This window comes from Oratosquilla oratoria, chromosome 7, assembly GCF_046742065.1.
Source record: "Oratosquilla oratoria isolate Oo_2021 chromosome 7, ASM4674206v1, whole genome shotgun sequence".
Classification (NCBI taxonomy): domain Eukaryota; kingdom Metazoa; phylum Arthropoda; class Malacostraca; order Stomatopoda; family Squillidae; genus Oratosquilla; species Oratosquilla oratoria.
In genome coordinates this window covers 30,582,866-30,605,632 of record NC_134783.1, presented here as the reverse complement: position 1 = coordinate 30,605,632, position 22,767 = coordinate 30,582,866, and the positions used below count along the sequence as shown (strand labels likewise).

The 22,767-nt window shown below is 41.5% G+C and overlaps 1 protein-coding gene across 2 annotated transcripts in view; it reads left to right on the top strand.

The window, feature by feature from the left end:
- LOC143027028 (clavesin-2-like) overlaps nt 1-22,767 on the top strand; it is a 76,830-nt gene that overhangs the window by 39,822 nt on the left and 14,241 nt on the right. For both annotated transcript variants that reach the window (XM_076187871.1, XM_076187869.1), the window contains exon 2: nt 22,405-22,576. In XM_076187871.1, the coding sequence (XP_076043986.1) occupies nt 22,414-22,576 (163 nt within the window). In that variant the 5' untranslated portion in view covers nt 22,405-22,413. The remainder of the gene's footprint in view (nt 1-22,404; nt 22,577-22,767) is intronic.

Sequence of the window (22,767 nt, the reverse complement as noted above, 5' to 3'; positions counted from 1 at the left end):
TGTCCTGTGATGAAGACGGACTTACAGATGGCGTTTTGTTTTATTATTCTTGATATTGTTTTATTTAGTCTTTATGTATTTTTATTTTCGTCAATTCTGAATCTTCTCGCTTATACAGATGGTTCAAGGATAAACTTAACTAGTAATTGATGTCATGTTTAGTCTACACATTTGTTCACCCAAACTGCCTTGAGACGTCTAAAGCCGCGTCCACACTTGTTGCATTTCCACGTATCGTATCATCTTTGCGTAACACCTAGTGATACGATACGGTGCAACAGGGTATTGTACCCACTTGTTACGTATCCGCCTGCTGTATACGGATACGCAACAAGTGGGTACAATACCCTTTTGCACCGTATCGTATCACTAGGTGGTACGCAAAAATGATACGATACGTGGAAATACAACAAGTGTGGACGCGGCTTCTTCAGCCTCTCCTAGCCTAGTCGCAGACCATAACTAACAGACCAACCGGAGGGAGACTTCATCCGAGTCCTAAATTTAATTTTGCTCATTTCACGGATTTGGCAATGGGGTTGATGGGGTGGCCCATCTCTCTCGGATCTTCGTTCTCCTCTCTACAACGCACGGAAACCACGCGAGATGGTCTGCAAGGAGAGGCACGCTGGTGAAGCAATCCATATCAACAGCAACAGTACCATTTTGTTCCCAACTTCAGTTTAGAAGATTCCCGGTGACCTCATAAATTTTAAGAAAGAAATGGGCAAGGGCTGGTTTACAAACAGAGTGGTTAACGAATGAAAAAGACTTAGTAACTCTTCAGTGAGCAATGAAACAGTTGTTAGAGAAGATGAAGTAACTTTATATATTGAGATAGAAGATGATAAGGTACAAGGAACTGCCTAGAATAGGCCTTATGGTCTCTTGCACTCTCCCCTCATTCTGATGTTCTTATTTTCACTTACCACCACGGACCTACCCGGTGTCAGGTGATTTTATTCATCTGCGTGGCATCCCCCGGGTAGGGAATGGGTTAACCGTGGTTAGCGTCCCGTCCTTGTCGCGATGGGAAGCGATAAAAAGATTGAACGAGAAAGGCTAAAGCTGCTTTGTCGAGACGCGGCGGCGTCGTCGTCGTCGTCGTCGTCCTTGCGTGTAGCTCCTGCCTTCCAGCCTTCAGAATTTGCGTTCAGGCGATGTAATACTACTACGACGGACACTTGCACGTGGCCCACCGTACACCTAAATGATGTAACTATAGACAGTGATAACTTCATCATCATAGGTTATTAGTCTATGCGTCTATAGTCCGTAATAACTGTATCATCTTTCGTTGTTAAATGGGTGCGTCTATAGACAGTAGTAACTATCATCTTAGGTTGTTAACTATGTGTCTATAGACAGGAGTTCCTTTGTAATTAAAGTTATTTTTATTATTGTAAATAAAAATGTACTAACGCAGTGACGACAAAATTTTTTTAACATGTATTCTTTTCATGTAATAGCATGGGTCATGTCTGAGTGTCTGTCATGATACCAATGACCTTTTTTCCACCCTGTAAGGGGTGTAGCCGAATCGAACCATTCCTTCAACCCTTGACGGAAGGAAAACACAGGAAGGCTGTGGAGGGAGAGGGAGGGAGGGGAAGGGGGAGAAAATCCCCAATTTCCTCGCTCAGAAGCCTTTAACGACACGTATAGGACTTTGTGACGGTATTCTTATCCCCAATCCGTCTCAGAACTCCTTCCTATAAGAACATAAGAATGAAGGAGACTGCAAGAGACCATAAGGCCTACACTAGGCCTTCCGTATCCATCACCACCTGTTATCCCCATCCATAAAGTTGTCTAATCGTTTCTTAAAACAACTGATAGTTTCAGCGCTTACTACATGGTTACTAAGTCCATCCCACTCGTCGACCAACCTATTAGTAAACCAATTCTTGCCTATCTCCTCCTTAAATCTAAATTTGTCCAGTTTAAAACCATTACTGCGAGTCCTGCCCTGTTGTTTTAATATGATGACCTTGTTTGCATCACCCTTGTTAAAGCCTTTGATCCACTTGAACACCTCTATTAGAGCACCCCGCACTCTGCGCCTTTCCAGGGAGTTCTTTGACTTTTCTTGAGTTGGGGGAGGGAGTATATATATATATATATATATATATATATATATATATATATATATATATATATATATATATACACTAGATTATACACTAGGAAAGGAACAGGCAAGGTGTGAGATGTCACAAAATTAAACACTAGGAAAGGAACTGGCATAGCACAAGATGACACGAAATATTACACTAGGAAAGGAACCGGTGAAGGACAAAAAGTCACACATGAAAAAAGAATAAGTCTTGGTACACAAAGTCATCAAAGAAAAAGAAATCTAGAGAACAGCACAATTCACCAAATTAATTTTGATCACATACAACCTGATTACAAATTTTGTTAATGATGAATTTATCTAATTTATAAATGCCATTACTGATATTAAGAGTAGAACCTTCAGAATTTTTTATCATACTACTTTCTATTATGTTTCTATTGACAAATGAATTACAAGAAAAACATAATAGAAACATAATAGAAAGTAGTATGATAAAAAATTCTGAAGGTTCTACTCTTAATATCAGTAATGGCATTTATAAATTAGATAAATTCATCATTAACAAAATTTGTAATCAGGTTGTATGTGATCAAAATTAATTTGGTGAATTGTGCTGTTCTCTAGATTTCTTTTTCTTTGATGACTTTGTGTACCAAGACTTATTCTTTTTTCATGTGTGACTTTTTGTCCTTCACCGGTTCCTTTCCTAGTGTAATATTTCGTGTCATCTTGTGCTATGCCAGTTCCTTTCCTAGTGTTTAATTTTGTGACATCTCACACCTTGCCTGTTCCTTTCCTAGTGTATAATCTTGTTATTTTTAAACCTCTTTGTAATACAACTTTTTCTGTATTCCCCTGAAGATGTGAATTACACGAAAGCGCTTGGGATATACTGTTTTCTTCCGATTTCCTTAGTGGTTACCAGCAAAATTTGTGGATCACGTGTTGTTAATAGTGATCTTTCTGCATATATATATATATATGTGTGTGTGTGTGTGTGTGTGTGTGTACATTATATATGTATATATATATGTGTATATATATATAAATATATATATAAATATATATATGTATATATATATATATATATATATATATATATATACATGGCTCTAAATTCATATGTATTTTAGGAAAATATGAAATCTAGAATGTATATTATTCTGGTAATGACTATGAGTGTTTCTTAATATTCTGGTGTATTTTTCAAAGATAAAAACTCTCACTCAGATTTTTTGAAATATCTGGTTTTTAGAAGCTCATGATAAAGAGAATCATTTGTATCAGTTGAGAAGTGATTTCCATTGTACCCATTGAGCAATGTCGTCCATCCAGCAGGAGGACCAGATTTTGCATAATTATGCTGTATTCACCATAATTATGCTATATTCAGCATACTTTTCCCTCGAAATAACACTGCGTTAATCAGAAAATATAACAGAAAACAAATACATTAAGAGGAACAAAAGATTTAGCATTATTTTTTTGCCAATCTAGCATAATTTCAGCAGCTGTCTACCATATTCCCGCTAGAGAAATCTGGTCGCCCTAACATCGAGTCTTTCTTCAGTCCCCCTCCCCCCATCTTCTCAATAACCCCCCACCCCCATCCACCTCCCAGGCCGGGGGGGAGGGGGCTAAAGGACCTCCACTTCCCCCCCCCTTGTTTTGGGTCATTAATCCAAAGACGAATTCGTTAACCCAAGTGTATAAAATCGCCCAGCGACGTGCTGATTGAGATGTTATCACTGTGTATAGCTTGCGAGACGTGAAGGCCCCAAAAGAAATTAGTCGCGTAGTGGCATAAGTAAATAAATAATAATTAGGTAAATAAATTATAGAATAAAGTAGGTAAGAAATGAAAATGAAAACTAAAGAAATAGGAAATATATGAATGGATAGAATAGAATAAGATGTACATATATATATTTATAGATAAATAAATGAACGACTAAATAGGTAAATTAATTAGTGAATTCGTGTGTAAAAATTTATAATCCCATGGGTATAAATGGAAAGGATGTATTGCCAAGCAATATGAATGCTAGACTAATTATTTCGGTGATTTTTTTCCATCTTTCTCTTATTTTCTTTTTTCCTGCAAAAACAACAACAACAACCAAACTTCACAGATTTCATTTACTTCTTGAATGCGACGTCGCTCTATCGACTGAGTAAAGTCGTCTAGCATTTGAAAAAAATAGCTATTTTAGGGGTATTAGTAATTAATAAAAATGACAATTTAAATCCATTTGAATATTTGTTCATTAAGAACGCAACAACTTTTCATTGCGTAATAATTTTATTTGGATTTTGGATTTGGCGTTAGAGACCAAAGCAGCCCTGAGGCCGCCGACATGACGCCATAAGAGGCGGCGATGGAGGGTGGGAGTGAGGGTGGGAGGCCTCGCCAAGGGCGAAACGGTCATCCAGATGCATCTCCTCTACATCTTTTTCCATCCACAACCTCAGTCTCTACTCACCAATACCCCACCTTAAAGAAAAATCATACGCACTCCAATTCAACCTTTCGTTCAAAACTCGCCCACTCCCTACTCGTTTAATGCTTGTGTTGGTCTTAGTCTCGTCCGCCCACCCTTGTTCCCAAAAGCCCAGGGACGGCCAAGTTGCCTCGCTTGTGTGGCATTATTTAACTTCAGTATCAGACGGGTCAGGATATTTTATATTTAGATATATTTTATATTTTTAGGTATATTTAATAGTATTATTCATAACTGGTTATCTGCTGGAAATTTTAAGTACATCGTACCTATGTGAAACACTGTATTAGTGATTGTGATTATATATATATATATATATATATATATATATATATATATATATATATATATATATATATATATATGGAATAAATCGCCACATTATTCATGCATCCTCGAAACTGAGACCACAGAATTGCAGTATAGATAATAATACTTCATCTTCCCACAATCCAAACGGGTTGGCCAGTCGAGCTTTAAGTCCTTCGCTGCGACGACACAGATTCTGTTGTCAGACGCCTCTGTAGGAGAAACTCGTGCGCTGAAGGGAATTGGAGTCTTTTGTCATAGATGACGCTGCCATGTACAGTTTGTTGGCTTGTCCCACTCCCATAACGCTCAGACTTACTTTGTTCAGTTGAACTTGGCCGAGGATTTTGTTCAATAACGCTGTTGAACAGCTGGTTATCAGTTCTTCAGTCACGTCGAATTGTGTCCGTTTCGTTATCGTTTTGTGATATTTCTCTTTGTGTTGATGTGTGCATTTGTCCAAAAAAGATTTGATGTCTGAAACTCTCTTTCTCCTTCACTCTCTCTCACTCTCCTCTGTCTTTCCCTACCCCCTCTCTCTCTCTCTCTCTTTCTTTCTTTCTCTCGTTCTCATTCTGTATTTCTCCCTCTCTCTCTCTCTCACTGTCTTTCGCAGTCTCTCTATGTCTCTCACTCTCCTTCTCTCACTCTCTCTCTCTCTGCATATCTCTCTCTCTCTCTCTCTCTCTCTCTCTCTCTCTCTCTCTCTCTCTCTCTCTCTCTCTCTCTCTCTCTCTCTCTCTCTCTCTCTCTCTCTCTCTCTCTCTCTTTCTCTCTCTCGTTCTCATTCTGTATTTCTCCCTCTCTCTCTCTCACACTCTGTCTTTCGCAGTCTCTCTATGTCTCTCACGCTCCATCTCTCACTCTCTCTGCATATCTCTCCCTCTGCCCCTCTCTCTCTCTCTCTCTCTCTCTCTCTCTCTCTCTCTCTCTCTCTCTCTCTCTCTCTCTCTCTCTCTCTCTCTCTCTCTCTCTCTCTCTCTGCCTCTCTCTGCATGTCCCTCTCTGCCTGTCTCTCCCTCTCTGCCTATCTCTCTCTCTCTATCTCTACCTGCTCTCTCTTCGCCAACTTCAATCTCGTGGGAGCCTTGTAGCTCCCGAATGCAAGACAGCAGAATCTGCTGACATCCACAATTTCCTCGTACATTTTATTTTTTAAAACTTTATCAAACAAGAGACAAAACCGTGTCTCCAAAACAGCATCGCATCTCCATAGTCATCTCGTATTCTGAAAATATTTATCCTCTAACTGTCCTCTCTTCACCAACTACCACCCATCTGTCTCTCTGTCTGTTACCACATACTGCTGGGTGATGCAGGCAAGGTCATCATATTAAGACAGCAGGGCAGGATTCGTTGTAATGGATTTAAGTTGGAAAGAGTTAGGTTTAAGAAGGAAATAGGAAAGACCTAGTTTACCAACAGAATAGTTAACGAATGGAATAGGCTCAGTAACCATGTAGTGAGCGCTAGAACAATTAGTTGTTTTAAGAGAAGAGATAAGTTTATGGATAAGGGTGACAGGTGGTATGGGACATGGAACTGCCTAGTGTAGCCCCTATGGTCTCTTGCAGTCTCCTTCATTCTTATGTTCTTAACGCTTCACTGACCGTACAGCAAACTGACTTAATCTCCCTGCTTGCCACTTGCCCCAGCTTGCCACTCCCTTCACATGTACCACCCACGTACATCCACCCCCCTCCACCTGCCGTCTTCCACTCACTGCCCATATTCCATGATGCCAGATTAACCACCTGTTACCACTGAACTGAATCTAATTAGCTCTTCGGCCTTCTCGCAATCACCGCTCACTCCCGTCCCATCCCGTCTCACGTCATCACCCGACTGTCCAGCTCATTCTCATCTTGAACCTTTCTCTGCGGAATTGGGGATTTAAGATATTGGGGGTGGGGGCTGTTTCCTTGGCTAAATAAAATCATATGGTGTGCCCCTTTTACTTTTTTTTTAGGTGAATTTAGTGATGTAAAGTGGAGGAGATTAGTACCATAGGTAATGACATTGCCGAACTAGTCTGGGTATTGCTCTCATAGACGTCTTCTTAGCATCAACAAAAACCGTTAACGTTTACGACTTTTGTCAACGACATTTGCTTTATTTTGTTATAAGCAGCACTACGTCTAATTACGCGAATATCACAGTTCGTGCGCATAGCATGTTGAACATAACTATGTGTAATATTAATTGTTATTTGTAACAGAATGCATAAAATTAGACAATTACGTTGTCGAAAGTTCATGAACGTTAACGGTTTTGAAAATGGCTGCTGTGAGGACGCCTACGAGGACTTTTCTGTACGAGTTTAGGTTGAAAACTAAACTCTCCAAAGACTAGCAAACCAAATGCCTGAGTTGTTTTTGGTCATGTAGTGCAGTGCCGTGTCGTATCATATCAAGGCTTAAAATGTAAGCAGTCATATATGATATAAAAGTAGATATAAATATAAAGATATAAGCAAGCATGGCGTTGCGTCGTAGCAATTGAAGTGACGCGTGAGCAGGTGGCGCCACTGACTGTTGGGATCACTCGGAAAATACCTGCGGCATTTATCAGTAAAACGGATGTTTACATTCGGTCTAACGATAATTCCAGCTTCAAGGTCCCCATGCAAGGTAAAACAGCGTTCAAAAGTACTGACACACCTAATAATTCCCATTAAACAGTGTTGCCAAGTATTCGATATATTTTTCTGCACAGGGTTAAAAGAACCATTGTTCTATATATAGCCATTCTCCACCCACCCTTATCTCCTGCCTTCTCCCTTCCTTACTCAACAGACATTCTCTTCTTGCTCAACGCCCCTTCCACCCCATCCATCCACCTCATTCTCAGTCGCCCACCTCATGTTCACTCCTTCCACCTCTGCCTTCCACACCTCTTTTACTAATCTTTCTTCACGCATTCTTTCCATGTGTCCAAACGATCCCAATATAATATTTCATCAGCCCTATCTGTCAATTTCCTTTTTCCACCCCCATTCTCCTCCTCACCTCGTTTCTTACTCTATCGAACCTTGTAACCACTACCATACTAAGGATTACAAAGAAGACCATGCCGACAGGAGACCTTTAGTCCATAACTAGGTCGGATGCTGAAAAAAATAGATAAATGAATGAAATAAATAGATAATGACAAATAATAAACAATCAGAAAAATAACTAATTTATAATGAATATTGAATAAATAAATAATAGAAATAAACAAACAATAATACATAAAATAAATGGCAGGCATTAGAGCATAATGCCTAGGTGCCTAAATGAATCTTAAAACTTCGAACTGTACTACATTGCACTGCTTCTCCATTCATTTACTACAAAGTTGCCGAAGTTGTTTCTACCCACTTCCAAATTAAATCTATTTCCTGACAGATTGAGACCGTTATTTCCTGTTTGATTCGCATTCCTTGTGAAAATTTCGTCACTTTTGATGTATCAAATCATCCTTGAGTCTACGCTTTTTCAGGGAAAATAGTTTCATATATTTCAGTCGATTTTCGTATGATTTATTTCTGATATTTGGAATCAGTTTTGTGGCTCGCCGTTGTCCTTTTTCCAATCTGTCATTGTCTTTAATGAGATTCGGTGACCATACGAGAAAAACATAGTCCAAATGTGGACGAACTGATGATTTATATAGCTTGATAATGACAGATGGACTTTTAAAATCAAAAGATCGTGCAATCAGTCCTAGAATCTTATTTGCCTTCTCTGAGGCAGAAATTCACTGCTTAGATGATTTGATATCATTACTGATAATTACGCCGATATCCTTTTCACTGTCCACTTTTGTTAACGAGTTTCTAAATAACTTGTAATCGTACTTATTGTTATTTTTACTTATGTGCATAACCTTACATTTACTTGTGTTGAACTTCATTAGCCACTTTTCAGACCATTGCTGTAGTTTATCCAAATCTTCTTGAATATTCAATTGGTTTAAATGATCATTTGGCACTCCGCATAGTTTTGTATCCTCAGCAAATTTGGAGACAATAGATTTCAGTCTATGGTCTATGTAATCTAAATATGCTATGAATTAAAGTGGCCCAAGAACGGAACCCTGAGGAACTCCACTCGTAACAGTTTTCCATCTAGAAATTTTGCGATTTAAAACAAGTCTGTTTACGATCGTTTAACCAATTACTAGTCTAGCTTAATAGGCTACCACTAATTTCGTGTGAAGCTAATTTAGCAAGTAGTCTTTCGTGCGGGACGACATCAGAAGCCTTCGGAAAGTCCAGAGATATTTAATGTATATTGTTTCTTCTGTCATAATTTGAGATGACTGTTGTAGAACTCGAGTAGGTTAGTCACGCAAGAACGTTTCCGTCTGAATCCATGCTGACTATTATTTATTAAACAGTTACTTTCTAAATGCTGTTCGATAGCATCTCTGATGATAGTGTAAATAATTTTTCCTACGATTGAGATTAAGCTTATAGGCCTGTAGTTCATTAAAATATCACACATTCCTTCATTCGGATATTCAAGTTGACCGTCTGCAGACTTTTATTCTTTGTCTCTCATAGGACCCAAGTCTCTGCACCATAAAGTGTTATTGGCACAATCACTCCTTCATTTAATCTCTTTTTCCATTCATCCCCAAATGCCTATTTCTCGTGACACTCTTTAACCCCTCAAGGCATTTACTTGTTTCTTTCAGTCTACAATTTACTTTCACCTCCATTCCTCCCTTTTCTGCGACCTAAACCTAAATACCTAACCCTAAATACCTAAAACTATCCACTTCCTCCAGCCTCCTTTTAGGACGGGAAGGGTTCAGGAGGTAAATGTCTTTGAGAATAAAACCTCAGATTCCTGTTCCCTTCGGAATAAATACCAAATATTTTCTGGTGTCGTCCAATTGTGAACGAAAGTCTTGAGAAATTCTGAAGAATGTATGACACTAATCAAAAGTACACACTTGTACCAAGGGCTTTTTCCCCCTTTACAAGAGAAATAGCCAAAGTCAAAAGGTACAATTCCACTTCCACCTATTTCTTCACCCGTTTCACCCCCATTCACCACCCCTCCCTCTCTCCCTCTCAACTTGGCTCCTCCTGAATGACGGGTCATCCCTGCATCTCGTCCATCGCCCTGGGTCAGAAGCAATGCAGCAAAACACAGCACATCCACAGCAAGGCCGCTTTATTCAATCGGTGACCCCCTCTCTCCGTCTTCTCATGTAGTAACATTGAAGATGGGAAGAAATCCCTTCGGGTTGCGTCAAAATATCGTTCACACATAACCACTCCCTAAGACCCCCCCCCCATCACCCACCTACCCTGTTTCACACATCACAGTATCATCCATACACAGCCATTTTCCACTCACCCCTAATCTTCTGTCTACAGCCTTCCTCAACTGACATCCCCCATCGTGCTCAATGCCCCTTTCACCCCATCCATCCATCTCATCCTTGATCGTCCCCTCATGTTCACTCCCTCCACATCTGCCTTCCATACTTCTTTTGTTAATCTTTCTTCACTCATTCTTTCCATGTGTCCAAACCATCCCAATACTCTTTCATCAATCCTATCTCCCATCTCCATTTTCACTCCCGCTCTCCTCGTGTCTCACTCTATCCAACCTTGTAACTCCTACCATACTTCTCAGACATTTCATCCCAAACCCATTTAAATCTTCCTCTCTTCCTTTCTTATGTTCCATGTCTGCCCCATACAGTGCTGTCGGCACAATCACCCCTTCATACAATCTCCTCTTAGCATCCATCTGTTCCTCATTACACTTTATAATCCCTCGAGGTAATCGCAAATAATGACATAAAATCTTCAGGATTTCATAAAACTTTTGTTCACAATTGCAGGACACCAGGAAATGTTTCGTATTTGTTCAGAAGGGGACAAGAATCGTAGAGGTTCTATTCCCAAAGACAGTTTCCTCCTTAACCCCACCTGTGCTAATCAGTTGAAATAAGTTTTATTTGCAACGAGAACGCTGTAGAAAGGTCCCCTTCCCCGTTACTTCGTTAGAATGAATTAATAAAAAAAACTCAATAAATTATTAAATAACTTTATATATTGTGTAGAATATTTACCAATTGTTTATTAGACAGTAAATGAAAACTGCTCATAACAAACTGCGCAAGTCGTGTTGGCGTCTGGTCTGTTTACAGCGTCGCTGGAGACTTTCGTGCCATTGCGGAATCTTTTTTTTTTTTTTTCTTTTTTTTTTCTTTTTCTTAAGACACCTTGAATAACTTTGGCAGTGGGTGCCCTTGCAGATCGTGTTCTTTTTTCTAATCAGAATAGAATAGCCGGATGAGATGAACAAGTGGATGACAAAACGAAGTTTTGAATAAATAAAAAAGATGGATTGACGACTCCAGTTGGTCCATTACCGACTTCAACTCGTTTGATGGAAATCAGTCATTTCTGTCGTTTTTTTACCTTTGTTGTTCTCTCATAGTCGTTATTTGAATAAATAAATAAAATTGGAGAGTAATAGATAACAAACAAACCATTGCATTATTTAATACTTATGCTATTGAAATATAACAGAGTACATTGTAAAGATCAGGTAACCCAATTCCCTGCAGTTGATGTGCTCTCGTTCAAATACCTTTGCGACATTTTGTGCCCCCAAAATGTGACCGTGGAGGGGGAGGGGGAGGGGGACGAGAGAAACACTGAAGCATACAGACTCCAAACTCTACTGGCGACTCTACTTCCTCTACTGGTGGAGGAGCATCCCGATTCAGGGGAAGGACCTTCGAAGGCATCACTTGTCTTCGGTCGAAGTCAGGATCCACATCCTCCTTGATTCAGGGCCAGATGTCCTCTTCCCAGAGGAAAGGAAGAGCCTCCCTCCTACTCCCTACCCACCCACCCACCTTCTCTGGTTCACAGTGAATCTGCCGTCCATAGACTTCACTGAAATGAAATTACGTTCTGAAATGCCTCTTACATCGCTCAAGTCTGAGACTGAAATCCCATGGCTGCGTCCCCTTGTGTCAATGCTTGAGCGCGCTTGGGGTTCCTTTCTTGGTTGAATAAAATCACCTGGCGGCAGCCTGAAGAAATTGGTAAGAATTACTCCCAGAAAGGCCCGAGGGTTCTTTGGTGAATCAAATCGAATAATGACAACCATGAAAGTAATGTATAGGAATATTCCCCAACTGTCTAATATCCCCCTTTTCCTAACCCTGAGGTTTTGCCGTGCTCTTAAATGGCCGAATTTACTAGTATATTAGCACACCAGTCAGTAGATATAGAATGATATATTGATAACACAAAATCAGTATGGTTACGTAGGTCAGAAATAAAACACTATTTAAACGTATTTAACCTGAGTGTGTATTTCTCCCTAATATGCATGTATGCATGCATGCATGTATGCTCGTAACTCCGTCAGTGTAACCCAACTTTTGTCTTCCAGCCAATAACCTTTGTGGAAATTTCCTCTCTTCCCCTTCCCTCCTCCCTCACGCCTCCCCGTCCTCCTTCAAATGCTTTCATGTCCACTTAGAGCCTCTATTTCTTCCCTTCCCTCCCTCCTTCCTTCCCTCCTTCCCTCTCTCCTTCCCTCCCTCCCTCCTTCCTTGTCCTACACATCTTTTCCTCACCAAACTACTCTTCATATTTAACACCTCCTCCTCCTCCTCCTCTTCCTCCTCTTCCTCTTCTTCCTCTTCCTCCAGCTTTGCTCTTCAAGCACTCTAAACCCTCCTCCCTTTGTCTCCTTAGGTCTTCCCTAAATATCCCCCACCCTCTGTCACCCTCCCTCATCCCTTCTTCTCTTCCCTCCCATACCTCTACCGCCCCCCCACCTTTGCCTTCTTCCCTCCCTTCCTCTTTCCCCCGCCCCCTTCCCTTCACCCTCCCCTCTCTCCCCTCCCCTATCCTCTCCTCCCCTCCCCTATCCTCTCCTCCCCTCTACCACCCTTCGTTCCTTTTATCTCGCCCCTTCCCACCCTCACTCTTCCCTGTGGCCCAATCTCGTTTTTCCTTCCCCTCCGTCTCCTCTCCTCTCCTCTCCCTCCTTCCCTCTTTCCCCCTCCCCTCCCCTCCCCACACTCCCCCTCTCCATTGTCTCCTCCTCTTTCCCTACTCCGCGTTGTAACTATTAAGAGGACAGCTGATGTCCAGAAGTGTATGCAACAGACTTTGTCCCATGTTGACAACTTGTCTCGCTTTCTTCTCCTCCCTCTTCCCCCTCCCCCTCCCCTCCCTCCCCCCTCCCCTCCCCGTCACTTCCTCTCTGCTGCATTACCCTCCACTTCCTTTCCTCCCTTCTCCTCTTTCTTTTCCCTTCCCCCTCCCCTCTCCTCTCCTCCTCTCTCCTCTCTTTCTTCTCTCTTGTCTATCATTTCCTCGTCTTCCTCTTCCACTGTACTCTTCTTTCACCTTTTCCTTCACCTCTTCCCTCTCCTTTCCTCCTCCTACTTCCATCACCTCCTCTCCCCCTGTCACCTCCTCCACCTCCTCTCTTCCTTCTTTTCCCTCTTCCTCCTCCTCCTCCTTCGCCCTCTCACATTTCTTTCTATTTTTCCTTCTCTCTCTTCCTCCTTCTCTTTTTCCTCTTCTGTGCTTTCCGTCTCTTCACTCTTCGCCTTCTCTCTCTTCCTTCTCTTTCTCATTCTCTCTCCTCCTTTTCCTTCGCCTTCTCTCTCTTTCTTCTCCTGTGTTGTCTATCTCTCCCTTCTTCGCCTTCTCTCTCTCCCTTCTCCTTCTCTCTCTTTCTCCTCCCTCGCCTTCTCTCTTTTCCTCTTCCTCCTCATTCGCCTTCTCTCTTCTCCTCTTCTTTCTCCTTCGCCTTCTCTCTTCCCTCTCCTTTGCCTTCTCCTCCTCCTCTTCCTCCTCCTCCTCCTCCTCCTCCCTACTTCCCCGGGTCCTTATCCCTGTGGCAGGGGGGTCCCAGGCCAGGGGCACGACCTTCACCGGTCCCTCTTGCAAGTATATACCAGGGGTTCTCAAACTGTGGGTCGCGAGATCAATTTTGGTGGGTCGTAGGGACACGGAAAATTCTCACGTTTTCAGAGTATTTCAAATACTTGACTAATAAATTTAGTTTTCTGAAGGAAATGCAGTGCTATGGATTCTGTTAATTTAGTTTTGTTAAAGAAAAGTTGTACACATTATTTTTTTTCCCAAAGTAAAGGGTATATATCACTGTCCATTTTTTTTCTCTTTACACTATTCTGGGTCGCGAAAGGTTGAAATGTTCCAAATAGGGTCGCTCAAGAAAAAGTTTGAGAACCAATGGTATATACAGGTACATACCGGAGCCTCCCGAAGCATTCAGGCAGTCAGACAAGGAGGCCGGGCGGCCGGCAAGCAGGCCGGCAGCTGTTACGTGTGTAGTAGACCCTATATCGGCAGTTCAAGTTCGATACATTGATTACGGCTCTTGCCTAATGCAGCCACGAGGCAACCACTAACCCCCCCACCCTCACTCCTCTGCCTCCCTTGTCCCCCCCCCTCCTCCTCCTCCTCTTCCTCCTCTTCCTCATCCTTCCCTTGGGAAGGCCGGGCAAGTCCTTCACTTCGACTTGTACTTCGGGTGTCAATCTTCCTCCTCCTTCTTCTTCTTCTTCTCTTTTCTATTCTTCTTCTTCTTCTTCTTCTTCTTCTTCTTCTTCTTCTTCTTCTTCTTCTTCTTCTTCTTCTTCTTCTTCTTCTTCTTCTTCTTCTTCTTCTTTACTATTCATCTTTCCCTCTCTTCTTCCTTCTCCTCCTCCTCCTCCTTCTTTTCTTCCTCCTCCTCTTCCTCCTCCACTTCCCTCTTTTTCATTCTTCTTCCTCCTTCCTCTTCATCCTTTCTTCCCTTCCTTCCCTTCCTCCATCTCCTCCTCCCTCCTCTCACTTCCCTTCTTCTTCTTCTTCATTCTGCTACTTCCTTTTCCCTCTCTTTTTTTCCTCTTTCTTTCTCCTCTACCTTCTTCAAACTCCCTTTCCTCCTCCTTCTCATCTTCCTCCTCCCTCCTTTTCCTTCACCTCCTTCTTCCGTTCCTTCCTCCTCACTCCTATTCCTTTCCTTCTTCTTTCTTCTTCTTGGTCTTCCTTCCCTTCCTCCTCTTCACCTTACTCCTTCCTTTTCTTTCTCGTCCTCCTCACTCCTATTCCTCCTCTCCCTCCATCTCCTCCTCCTCCTCCTTCTCTTTCTACTGTCTTTTCTCCTTCCTCCTACCATCGTCTCCTCCACCGTCTCCCCCTCTTCTTCTTTCTCCTCTTTCTAATATCTTTTCTTCTTCCTCTTCCCCTCCTCCTCCTCCTCCTCCTCCTCCTCGCACAGCTTAGGGGTGTAGCTACTTTTGAATCGGAGCGAAGATGGCTCTCCTCGTAGATGGAACGATCATAGAAGAGGACGAAGGGAAATTGCCATGTTTTTAATCGTTATTTTTTCTCATCTGCCTCCGTTTTGGGCAGTTCCCACCTCTTCCCCCTCCTCCCCCCTCCCCCCCTCACACACATACACATCCATGTTGTTGGAAATGACTTTTTCACCCTCCCCCCAACTCCTTCCACCAAACTGTCACATTGTTTTAGCTTCTTGTGCCTGCCACTTCCCTCTGTGCAGCAACGCGCCAACATTTTTTAAACAACTTTTTCCACCTTCCTGGTTGCATCCCCTTTTTATCTGCTTATTCCAAAGAGCGGCAGAAAATGAATAAATATGTGAAAGCAAAATGCCCGTTGAGTTTCGGTCCTGGGAGAAAAGAACGAAAGAACGTAACATACGTAAGTCGTCAGTTTGTCAGCTCTTACTATTTACGTATTTATTCTTCCTATATATACTTATTCGTTTATTTTATACTTTATGTTTATTCTATATATATTCAATTGTTATTTAATCAGTCGTAATTACTTTATTCGTTAGACCTATTTTTATCATTTGTGTATTTATTGTTTAATGCATCACATTTATCTATTCAGTAATTTGTTTAATTTGATTTCCTTATATACTTTTTCTTATCTTTTATTAATTTATTTATTTATTTGTTTGTTTAGTTTGATTTCCTTATATACTTTTTTATACTTTTTATTTATTTATTCATATATTTATTTATTTATTTTTACTCCATACTTGTGGCACTCTCTGTCTTTCGTTCAGCCCGCTCGGAATCACCTACTGGAGGACTCCCCCCCCACCCCCACCCCCCATCTCCATCCCAAGGGAGCTCCTGTTATTCCCAATACTTTCCTTGGGGTGGGGGACGGGGTTACCTGAATTGTATGAAATTGGCAATTGCCTGCAAATCTTAGGAAAATAATCACCACAAATGAGGACGGAGCCTTAATTAGCACCATGTTCCGCTTGGCTTGCTTGCCCCGACAGTCACACACCCAGGACTCGTCAAATGTTTTGAATTTGAAAAGCTGGGAGACGACTTCGCTTTCAGTATTCTAGATTTCTCTAAGTACAATTCAGCAATGTGTCTAATATTCGTATAGGTTTAACTTCTCTGAATTAGTCATTCATCTTCTCAGTATATGACGCAAAGGTGATTTGACATTTGGAGATTCGAAAAATAAGAGATTGTAAACGAAGTCATTTGCACCCAAACGGACACAACATGAGGCGCGTGTGTGTGACAAGGTGCAACACGCAAAACGTTGTACTCTGTCCTCACATGGTGTCTATTCCAATAGTTCCCTAAATTTAATATAATCGTCTTGCATCAGTCAGAATGGTATTCACAAATGACCCAAGTCACCGTTGGCGTGTTTTAGCGATTCGAGTATTCCTCTCAGCTGAATGAATTGGCCTGGTGGGTACCAGACGGTCCGTCACAGTAACGAAAAAGAAATTCTTTATGGTGTACAAAATAACTGGCATAAAATACAGGAGAACTCAAAACATAAAAATCCACAATAAAACTTGGTAAAAAAAGAGAACGCAACACATTATGAGCGCAGGTTACTATTACAGGGACATTTAGTTAAACATTTTAATACTGCCAAACGGTTGAGAGCGTCACTACTTGCGGCAGAGATCAAGGTGACGGCAATTCGAACTGTGCCACAAAGTCCTCTGTACGGGACACCCTCCAAGCCGGGTGGGGGGTGGGGCGTTCACGTTAAACTTTTTGAATCTTGATGTATCAGACGAAGTGACTGTAATATTATTTGAACGTTATTGGACTATGGTGCTGAGGGAATGAATGATGCCCAAGTGGGTTTGTTGGCTCTGTTCTGGTTAGTGCGAATGTCGACCTAGGCTGGGTCGGGCGGTCAGGCTCCGAGGAAACCTGACCGCAGAGTTGACCGCGTGGGCCTTGGGACGCGCACCACTGGGTTACAAGCACAGAGAAGGGACTGGGCTCTGGTTACAAGACCAGGCTATTTATATGCACAGTCGACACAGCCGACGTACCCAGAAGTAGCGAGGGACACAGCCTCACTGAAATCTGGCTCGGCAGGGCCAAGATTGTGTTTTCATGAGGACACTAATGCCTGTAGTACAGGCGTAATATGGACTTAATCTGCGCAATAGTAATACAAGGCCGAGGGCCAGCTATTTCTACACAACATATAAATTCCTTTTTCACCTTGTTGCTGCAACGACGATACTATTAGCCAAAATATCGCGTAGACGCACATGTGGGGGAGTTGGGGACACCACAATGACTTCTTCCCTGATCTCAGAAGAGAGGAGCACCTCCAGACTGCTGACTCTTGGTTTCTGAGTCAGAACGTGCTGAAGAGGCTCTCTTTCTCTTTCTACGACTGCGGAAGGAGTGGTAGTGGAGTTTATTCTTGGGAATTGTGTTGGGTCTTGTTCTCTCTCAGACTATATTCTTCATTCTGACCATGAAATGGAAAGCCACGGTTTTATACACACACACACACACACACACACACACACACACACACACACACACACACACACACACACACACACACACATATATATATATATATATATATATATATATATATATATATATATATATATATACATATATATATATATATATATATATCGAAGGAGGAAGCGTGAACACCAGACACAGTGAGGGAAGATTATTGCCCGACGTTTCGTTCCTTATCCAAGGACCGTCTTCAGGGTATGATGGGATACAGTGATCAAAAGGTTCTATATATTGCTTGCTGTCGGAACTGGGGGAAGTATCCTGCACCGAGGAGGTTGCAAGAGTTCCCATCCCGTGCCAGCGAGTACCAGTACATGCATGCGATTACGAACAATTGTTCACAATTATTCTCACGTACAGTCTCAAATCCATTCTTACCAACTCACTCACACGTGTTCATCTGCACATATATGTGTGTATATTTAATGCGAAAATAACGCTTAATATTGATATTGTGTGAATATATCTGCCGACGTATGCCAGGTTCCATCCTTGCCCCATATGGGCCTACTTAACATGAAGAGATAGAATAAAATTAGTTATGTGTGTATGGCCAAAGAAGGGCCCGATTAATTTAATGAAATAATATATGAATAAAAATATAATTAGATATACACACAACACAACGACAACAACAAAAATCATGTCACAGGCGTAGACTTTATATTCACCCACGCTAGAAATCAATTAAACTAATAAACCCTATGTTGTATCGTATTACGTCATGTTCCTTGTGCTTAGATCGGGTTTAAATCAGTCCCCCAGTTCCAGCAGCGAGCAATATAAAGAACCTTTTGACCACTGTATCTCATCATACCCCTGAAGACGGTCCTAGGACTAGAAACGAAACGTCGGGCAATAAACCTCCCTCACTGAATCTGGTGTTTACGCTTCCCCCTTCGACATGGATCCGAGACTCCAAATCTTCACACATATTGAATATATATATATATATATATATATATATATATATACATACATATATACCAGATATATATATATATATATATATATATATATATATATATATATATTATATACATTTTGTGTGTGTGTGTGTGTGTGTATAAACCTGTAGAGAACTGCTGTCCATGAAGGACCTTCAATCAAATTTGCCTCCACTGGGATGTGGACGCCAGATTGCCCCTTGGGATAGAAACTCCGGTGAACTACATGCCTTGGGACGTGTTGTGTCTGCAGCACTTACTTGTGCACTGAGGATTTCACGGCGACTCAGAGGCGGACGGTGACGCAGTTGGTGCGTGACTGAGACGCCATGTCCAATGAAGTACGAAATTCTGAAATCATTTTGTCACGAGGACGCTTTGTCTCATTTCCCGCATTTATTTATTTCCATTTTTTTTTCATCTGTTTGATTTAGTTATAAGATATTCTGTATATTATTTTATTTATTTATTGGTTTATTTATTTATTTATTTTATTTTTTTATTTTTATTTTTAAGTGGGGAGTCGATAGGCCTACATTGGGAGTTTTTTATCGCAACCTAGGTAATATTTTTTATTCCATGTAATCTTATTTATTTATTCATTCATTTATTTACCTATTTATACCCCGTCTAGGGTATTGGCTGTATATTACCGTGCAGTATAGTTTGCGCAGTAGCATGCAGCTAATACTTTAGGGATATTGGGCGCCCCTACGGAACAGAGGCACGCATCATTTTGTCTGAGAGGAAATCTCTACTTATAGAGAAATTATGCTCTTTTATCGTACTGCGACTCTCCCTCCGTTATGCTGCCCCCCCACCCCTCTTAATACTGTCCTGCACCACTTCTTTAAGTATATATTTCCATTTCGCCTTTGTTCCCTGTGGTAGGGAGAAGAAAGAATACGGCCACCGAGTCTTCCCACTCTGGTCGTAAAGGCGACCAAAACGGGACGGAGTGATGGGACTAGGCACCCTGCAATTAACTGTGAGGGGTGCATTCCTCCAAGAAGTCAGGGCAAAAGAGGATCTAGGAGGAGTTTTCCAATAAAAACTCTAAGGTTTGGGTCTTATATGCATGGACGTGGTACAGATGAGAGTAAGAACAAAGAGATAGGCAGTATGTTTGTGAGAGGGAAGATGGATGTGTTGGCATTAAGTGCAACTAAGTTGAAAGGGAGGGGTGATTTTGAGTTTGGGAGTGTAGTGGGGATGGTGTCGGGAGTGGGAAATAGGACGAGGGAGGGAAAGGGTGGCTCTGCTAGTGAGGAGATAGGTAAGTATATGGTGTAGTGGAAGGAGATTCCTTCAAGGTTAATGTGGGTGAAGGTGAAACTGGGAAGGGAGTGTGGGTCGTAAGCGTATATGGGGATGGTAGTGAGAAGATTGTAGAGGAAAGGGAGGTTTTTTGGATGGATTTAGATAAGTGTTTAGAGAGTTTTGGTAGGATTGTTAATTTGGTTTTGGGAGATCTCAATGCTAGGGTAGGGGATAAACCAATAGGCAGAGAGGCTTGGAAGTGTGGAGTGCCAGATAAAAATCAGCGGAGAGACTATGGTAGATGGAAGGGTGGTTGATAAGGCATTAAAGGACTATGTAGTGGTATCCAGAAAAAGAATAAGAAGAGTTCTGGCTGACCATGTTCTTAGGTGAGAGAGTGGGGAATATCTGATAATTTTTTGGTGGAAGGTAAGTTGAGAGTGGATGATAGGTGGAGAAAGAGGAAAAGGGTAGAAGGTAGAGAGGTACTTAGAGTAAATTGTTTAAATGAGAAAGAGAAGGAGGAAGTGAAGGATAGAGAAGAGGTAGGAGTAGAGGAGGAATGGGGAAGTTTCAAGGAGGGAGTGACAAGGTGTGCAATGTGGAACAAGGATGGGAGGGAATAGAAAGAAGGGTAGTCAGTGGTAGAACGATAAAGTGAAGAAGGTAGAAGAGAAGAACCAAGAATTCAGGAACTGGTTGCAAAGAAGGACGAGAGAAACATATGAGAGGTACAAAGAAAAAAGCTAAGCAGAACAAAAGATAAAAGCAAAAAAAGAGCATATCTAAAAAGGGGAAGAAGTATGTCAGAAAATATTGAAAAAAAAAGTTTTGGAAGAAAGTTAAGAGAGGAAGTGGAGGTGAATCAATTAAAGAAGAAAAGGTAAAAGGTGCAGATGGACAGATGTTAACAGAAGAGGAGGCAACAAGGGGAAGGTGAGCAGGGTATTTTAGAGAATTGTGGATGAGGAAAGGAAAGGAGTGGTGGCAGCAGTGGGAGGCGCTTAGAAAATGACGGTAATGGGAGAGGAAAATGGAGGAGAAATAAAAGATGAGATGCAAGTAGTTTTGAAAATGATGAGAGCAGGTAAGGCACCTAGGTTAGATGGGTATAATGCGGAGTGTCTAAAGAAGGGAGGTACCAGTAAGAATGCACTGGTTAGTGAAGTTTAATGTATGTCTAAGGGAGGGTAGAGTGCCGAAGGATTGGAGGAGTGCGTGTATAGTTCCGCTTTACAAGGGGAAAGGGAGCAAATGTTAGTGTTACAGTATTTATGCACCATACCACTACCAAGACATATTTGTATATTTCATAAATCGTCTCTGGTTTTGGAAGAAACAGGGTTAGGACGGTAGTAACCCTTCCCATTGTTGTCGTCGTTGTTGTTGACGGTCTCTGACTCTGTTGCGACGACTCTCTTCAGCCGAAATGAACGACGCTGTCCTCTTGGGTGACACTTTGATTTATTTGTTACTTATTTTATTTATTTATCATCATTGTTTTTTCACCACTCCAGGCGACTTTACTCAGTTGAGGGGTGGAATGATTTCAAAATGGCGTCACGATCAACCGGTGAAAACCGTTTTGGCTGTAGTCCATCTGGTGGCTGAATAAAAATGTGTGGAACTTGCCAGAACGGAATAAAACGGAAGTTCAGTGCATCACATTGAAGTAGGGTACCCTTCCCCCTTGAATTGACCCGCAATCTTGAATAAAGTTGTCTGACGTCAACTAGAAAATATCAAGAGATGACATACTATTTTAAGGGGTAAGACAGACCTCTTTTCCCGAAGGTGTTCTTGAACTAAATAAAATCGTCTGGCGGAAAAAGTCTAGGGAAGACATTTGCCTTAGTGGATAAAACAGACATTTTTTTTGTCTTATTCTGAAGGTGCTTCTCTAAGCTCAATGAAATCGTCTGGAGGTAACCAGATTTTTTTTTTTCTGTGACTCCTGTACATAGATGGTCATCATCCAAGAAGAGAATCGGATTGTTCCCTGAAATAGACACCACGTGTCATTGTAATACATTTCAAAAAGAAAAAAAAAATGTCATTCATACATGGTATGGGCCAATTTGAAACAACTCGGAGGGATATTTCCCTTTTTCTTACAAGGAAGGATAACGTTGAATTACAATGAAAAAAGTAAATACAAAAATGTTGTTCATCAATGATAGTGGGTGAATTTAAGCACTACCAATGAGGTATTTTTTTTTCTTTTCTTTTTGTTCTATCTCAGTTTTCTTTCTTGCAGGGAAGGATCATGAATTTGTCGAGCATTTAAAACAGTCTCAGCGATTTTTTCCCCCTAATATCTATTCTTTCTTGCAAGGAAGGATATGAATGTGTCCAGCATGTCATTCGTTTGTGGTACTGGTCAGTTGGAAGCAACCCCAGTGAAATACTTTTTTCATTTTTTCCACTTTCTTTTTCTATTTTCTTTTTTCAGGGAAGGATCATGAATTTGTCGAGCATGTTCGAGCTGGGCCCTTGGTCCATACACCCTCCAGGGTCTGGGCCCAGGGACCCCAACATGATGCAGCCCCAGTCAAAGGCTGACCAGAGCATTAACGAAGCATTAGCACAACTACGATCTCTCCTACCCACAAGGCCTGACATTGGTAAGTCTGCTGTTTTTGTTATTGTTGTTGTTGATGTTTAGCCCACGACTTCAGTGGTTCATGTCATCAATAACGAAAGACATTGATCATCGTCTTGAACTCTTGGCAGAACTTCCTCCAGCCGTGATATATCGTGTTCGTTTCTTTGCTGTGTAGTCTGTGAAAGCTTGTATGACTTTTGTGAACCAGCG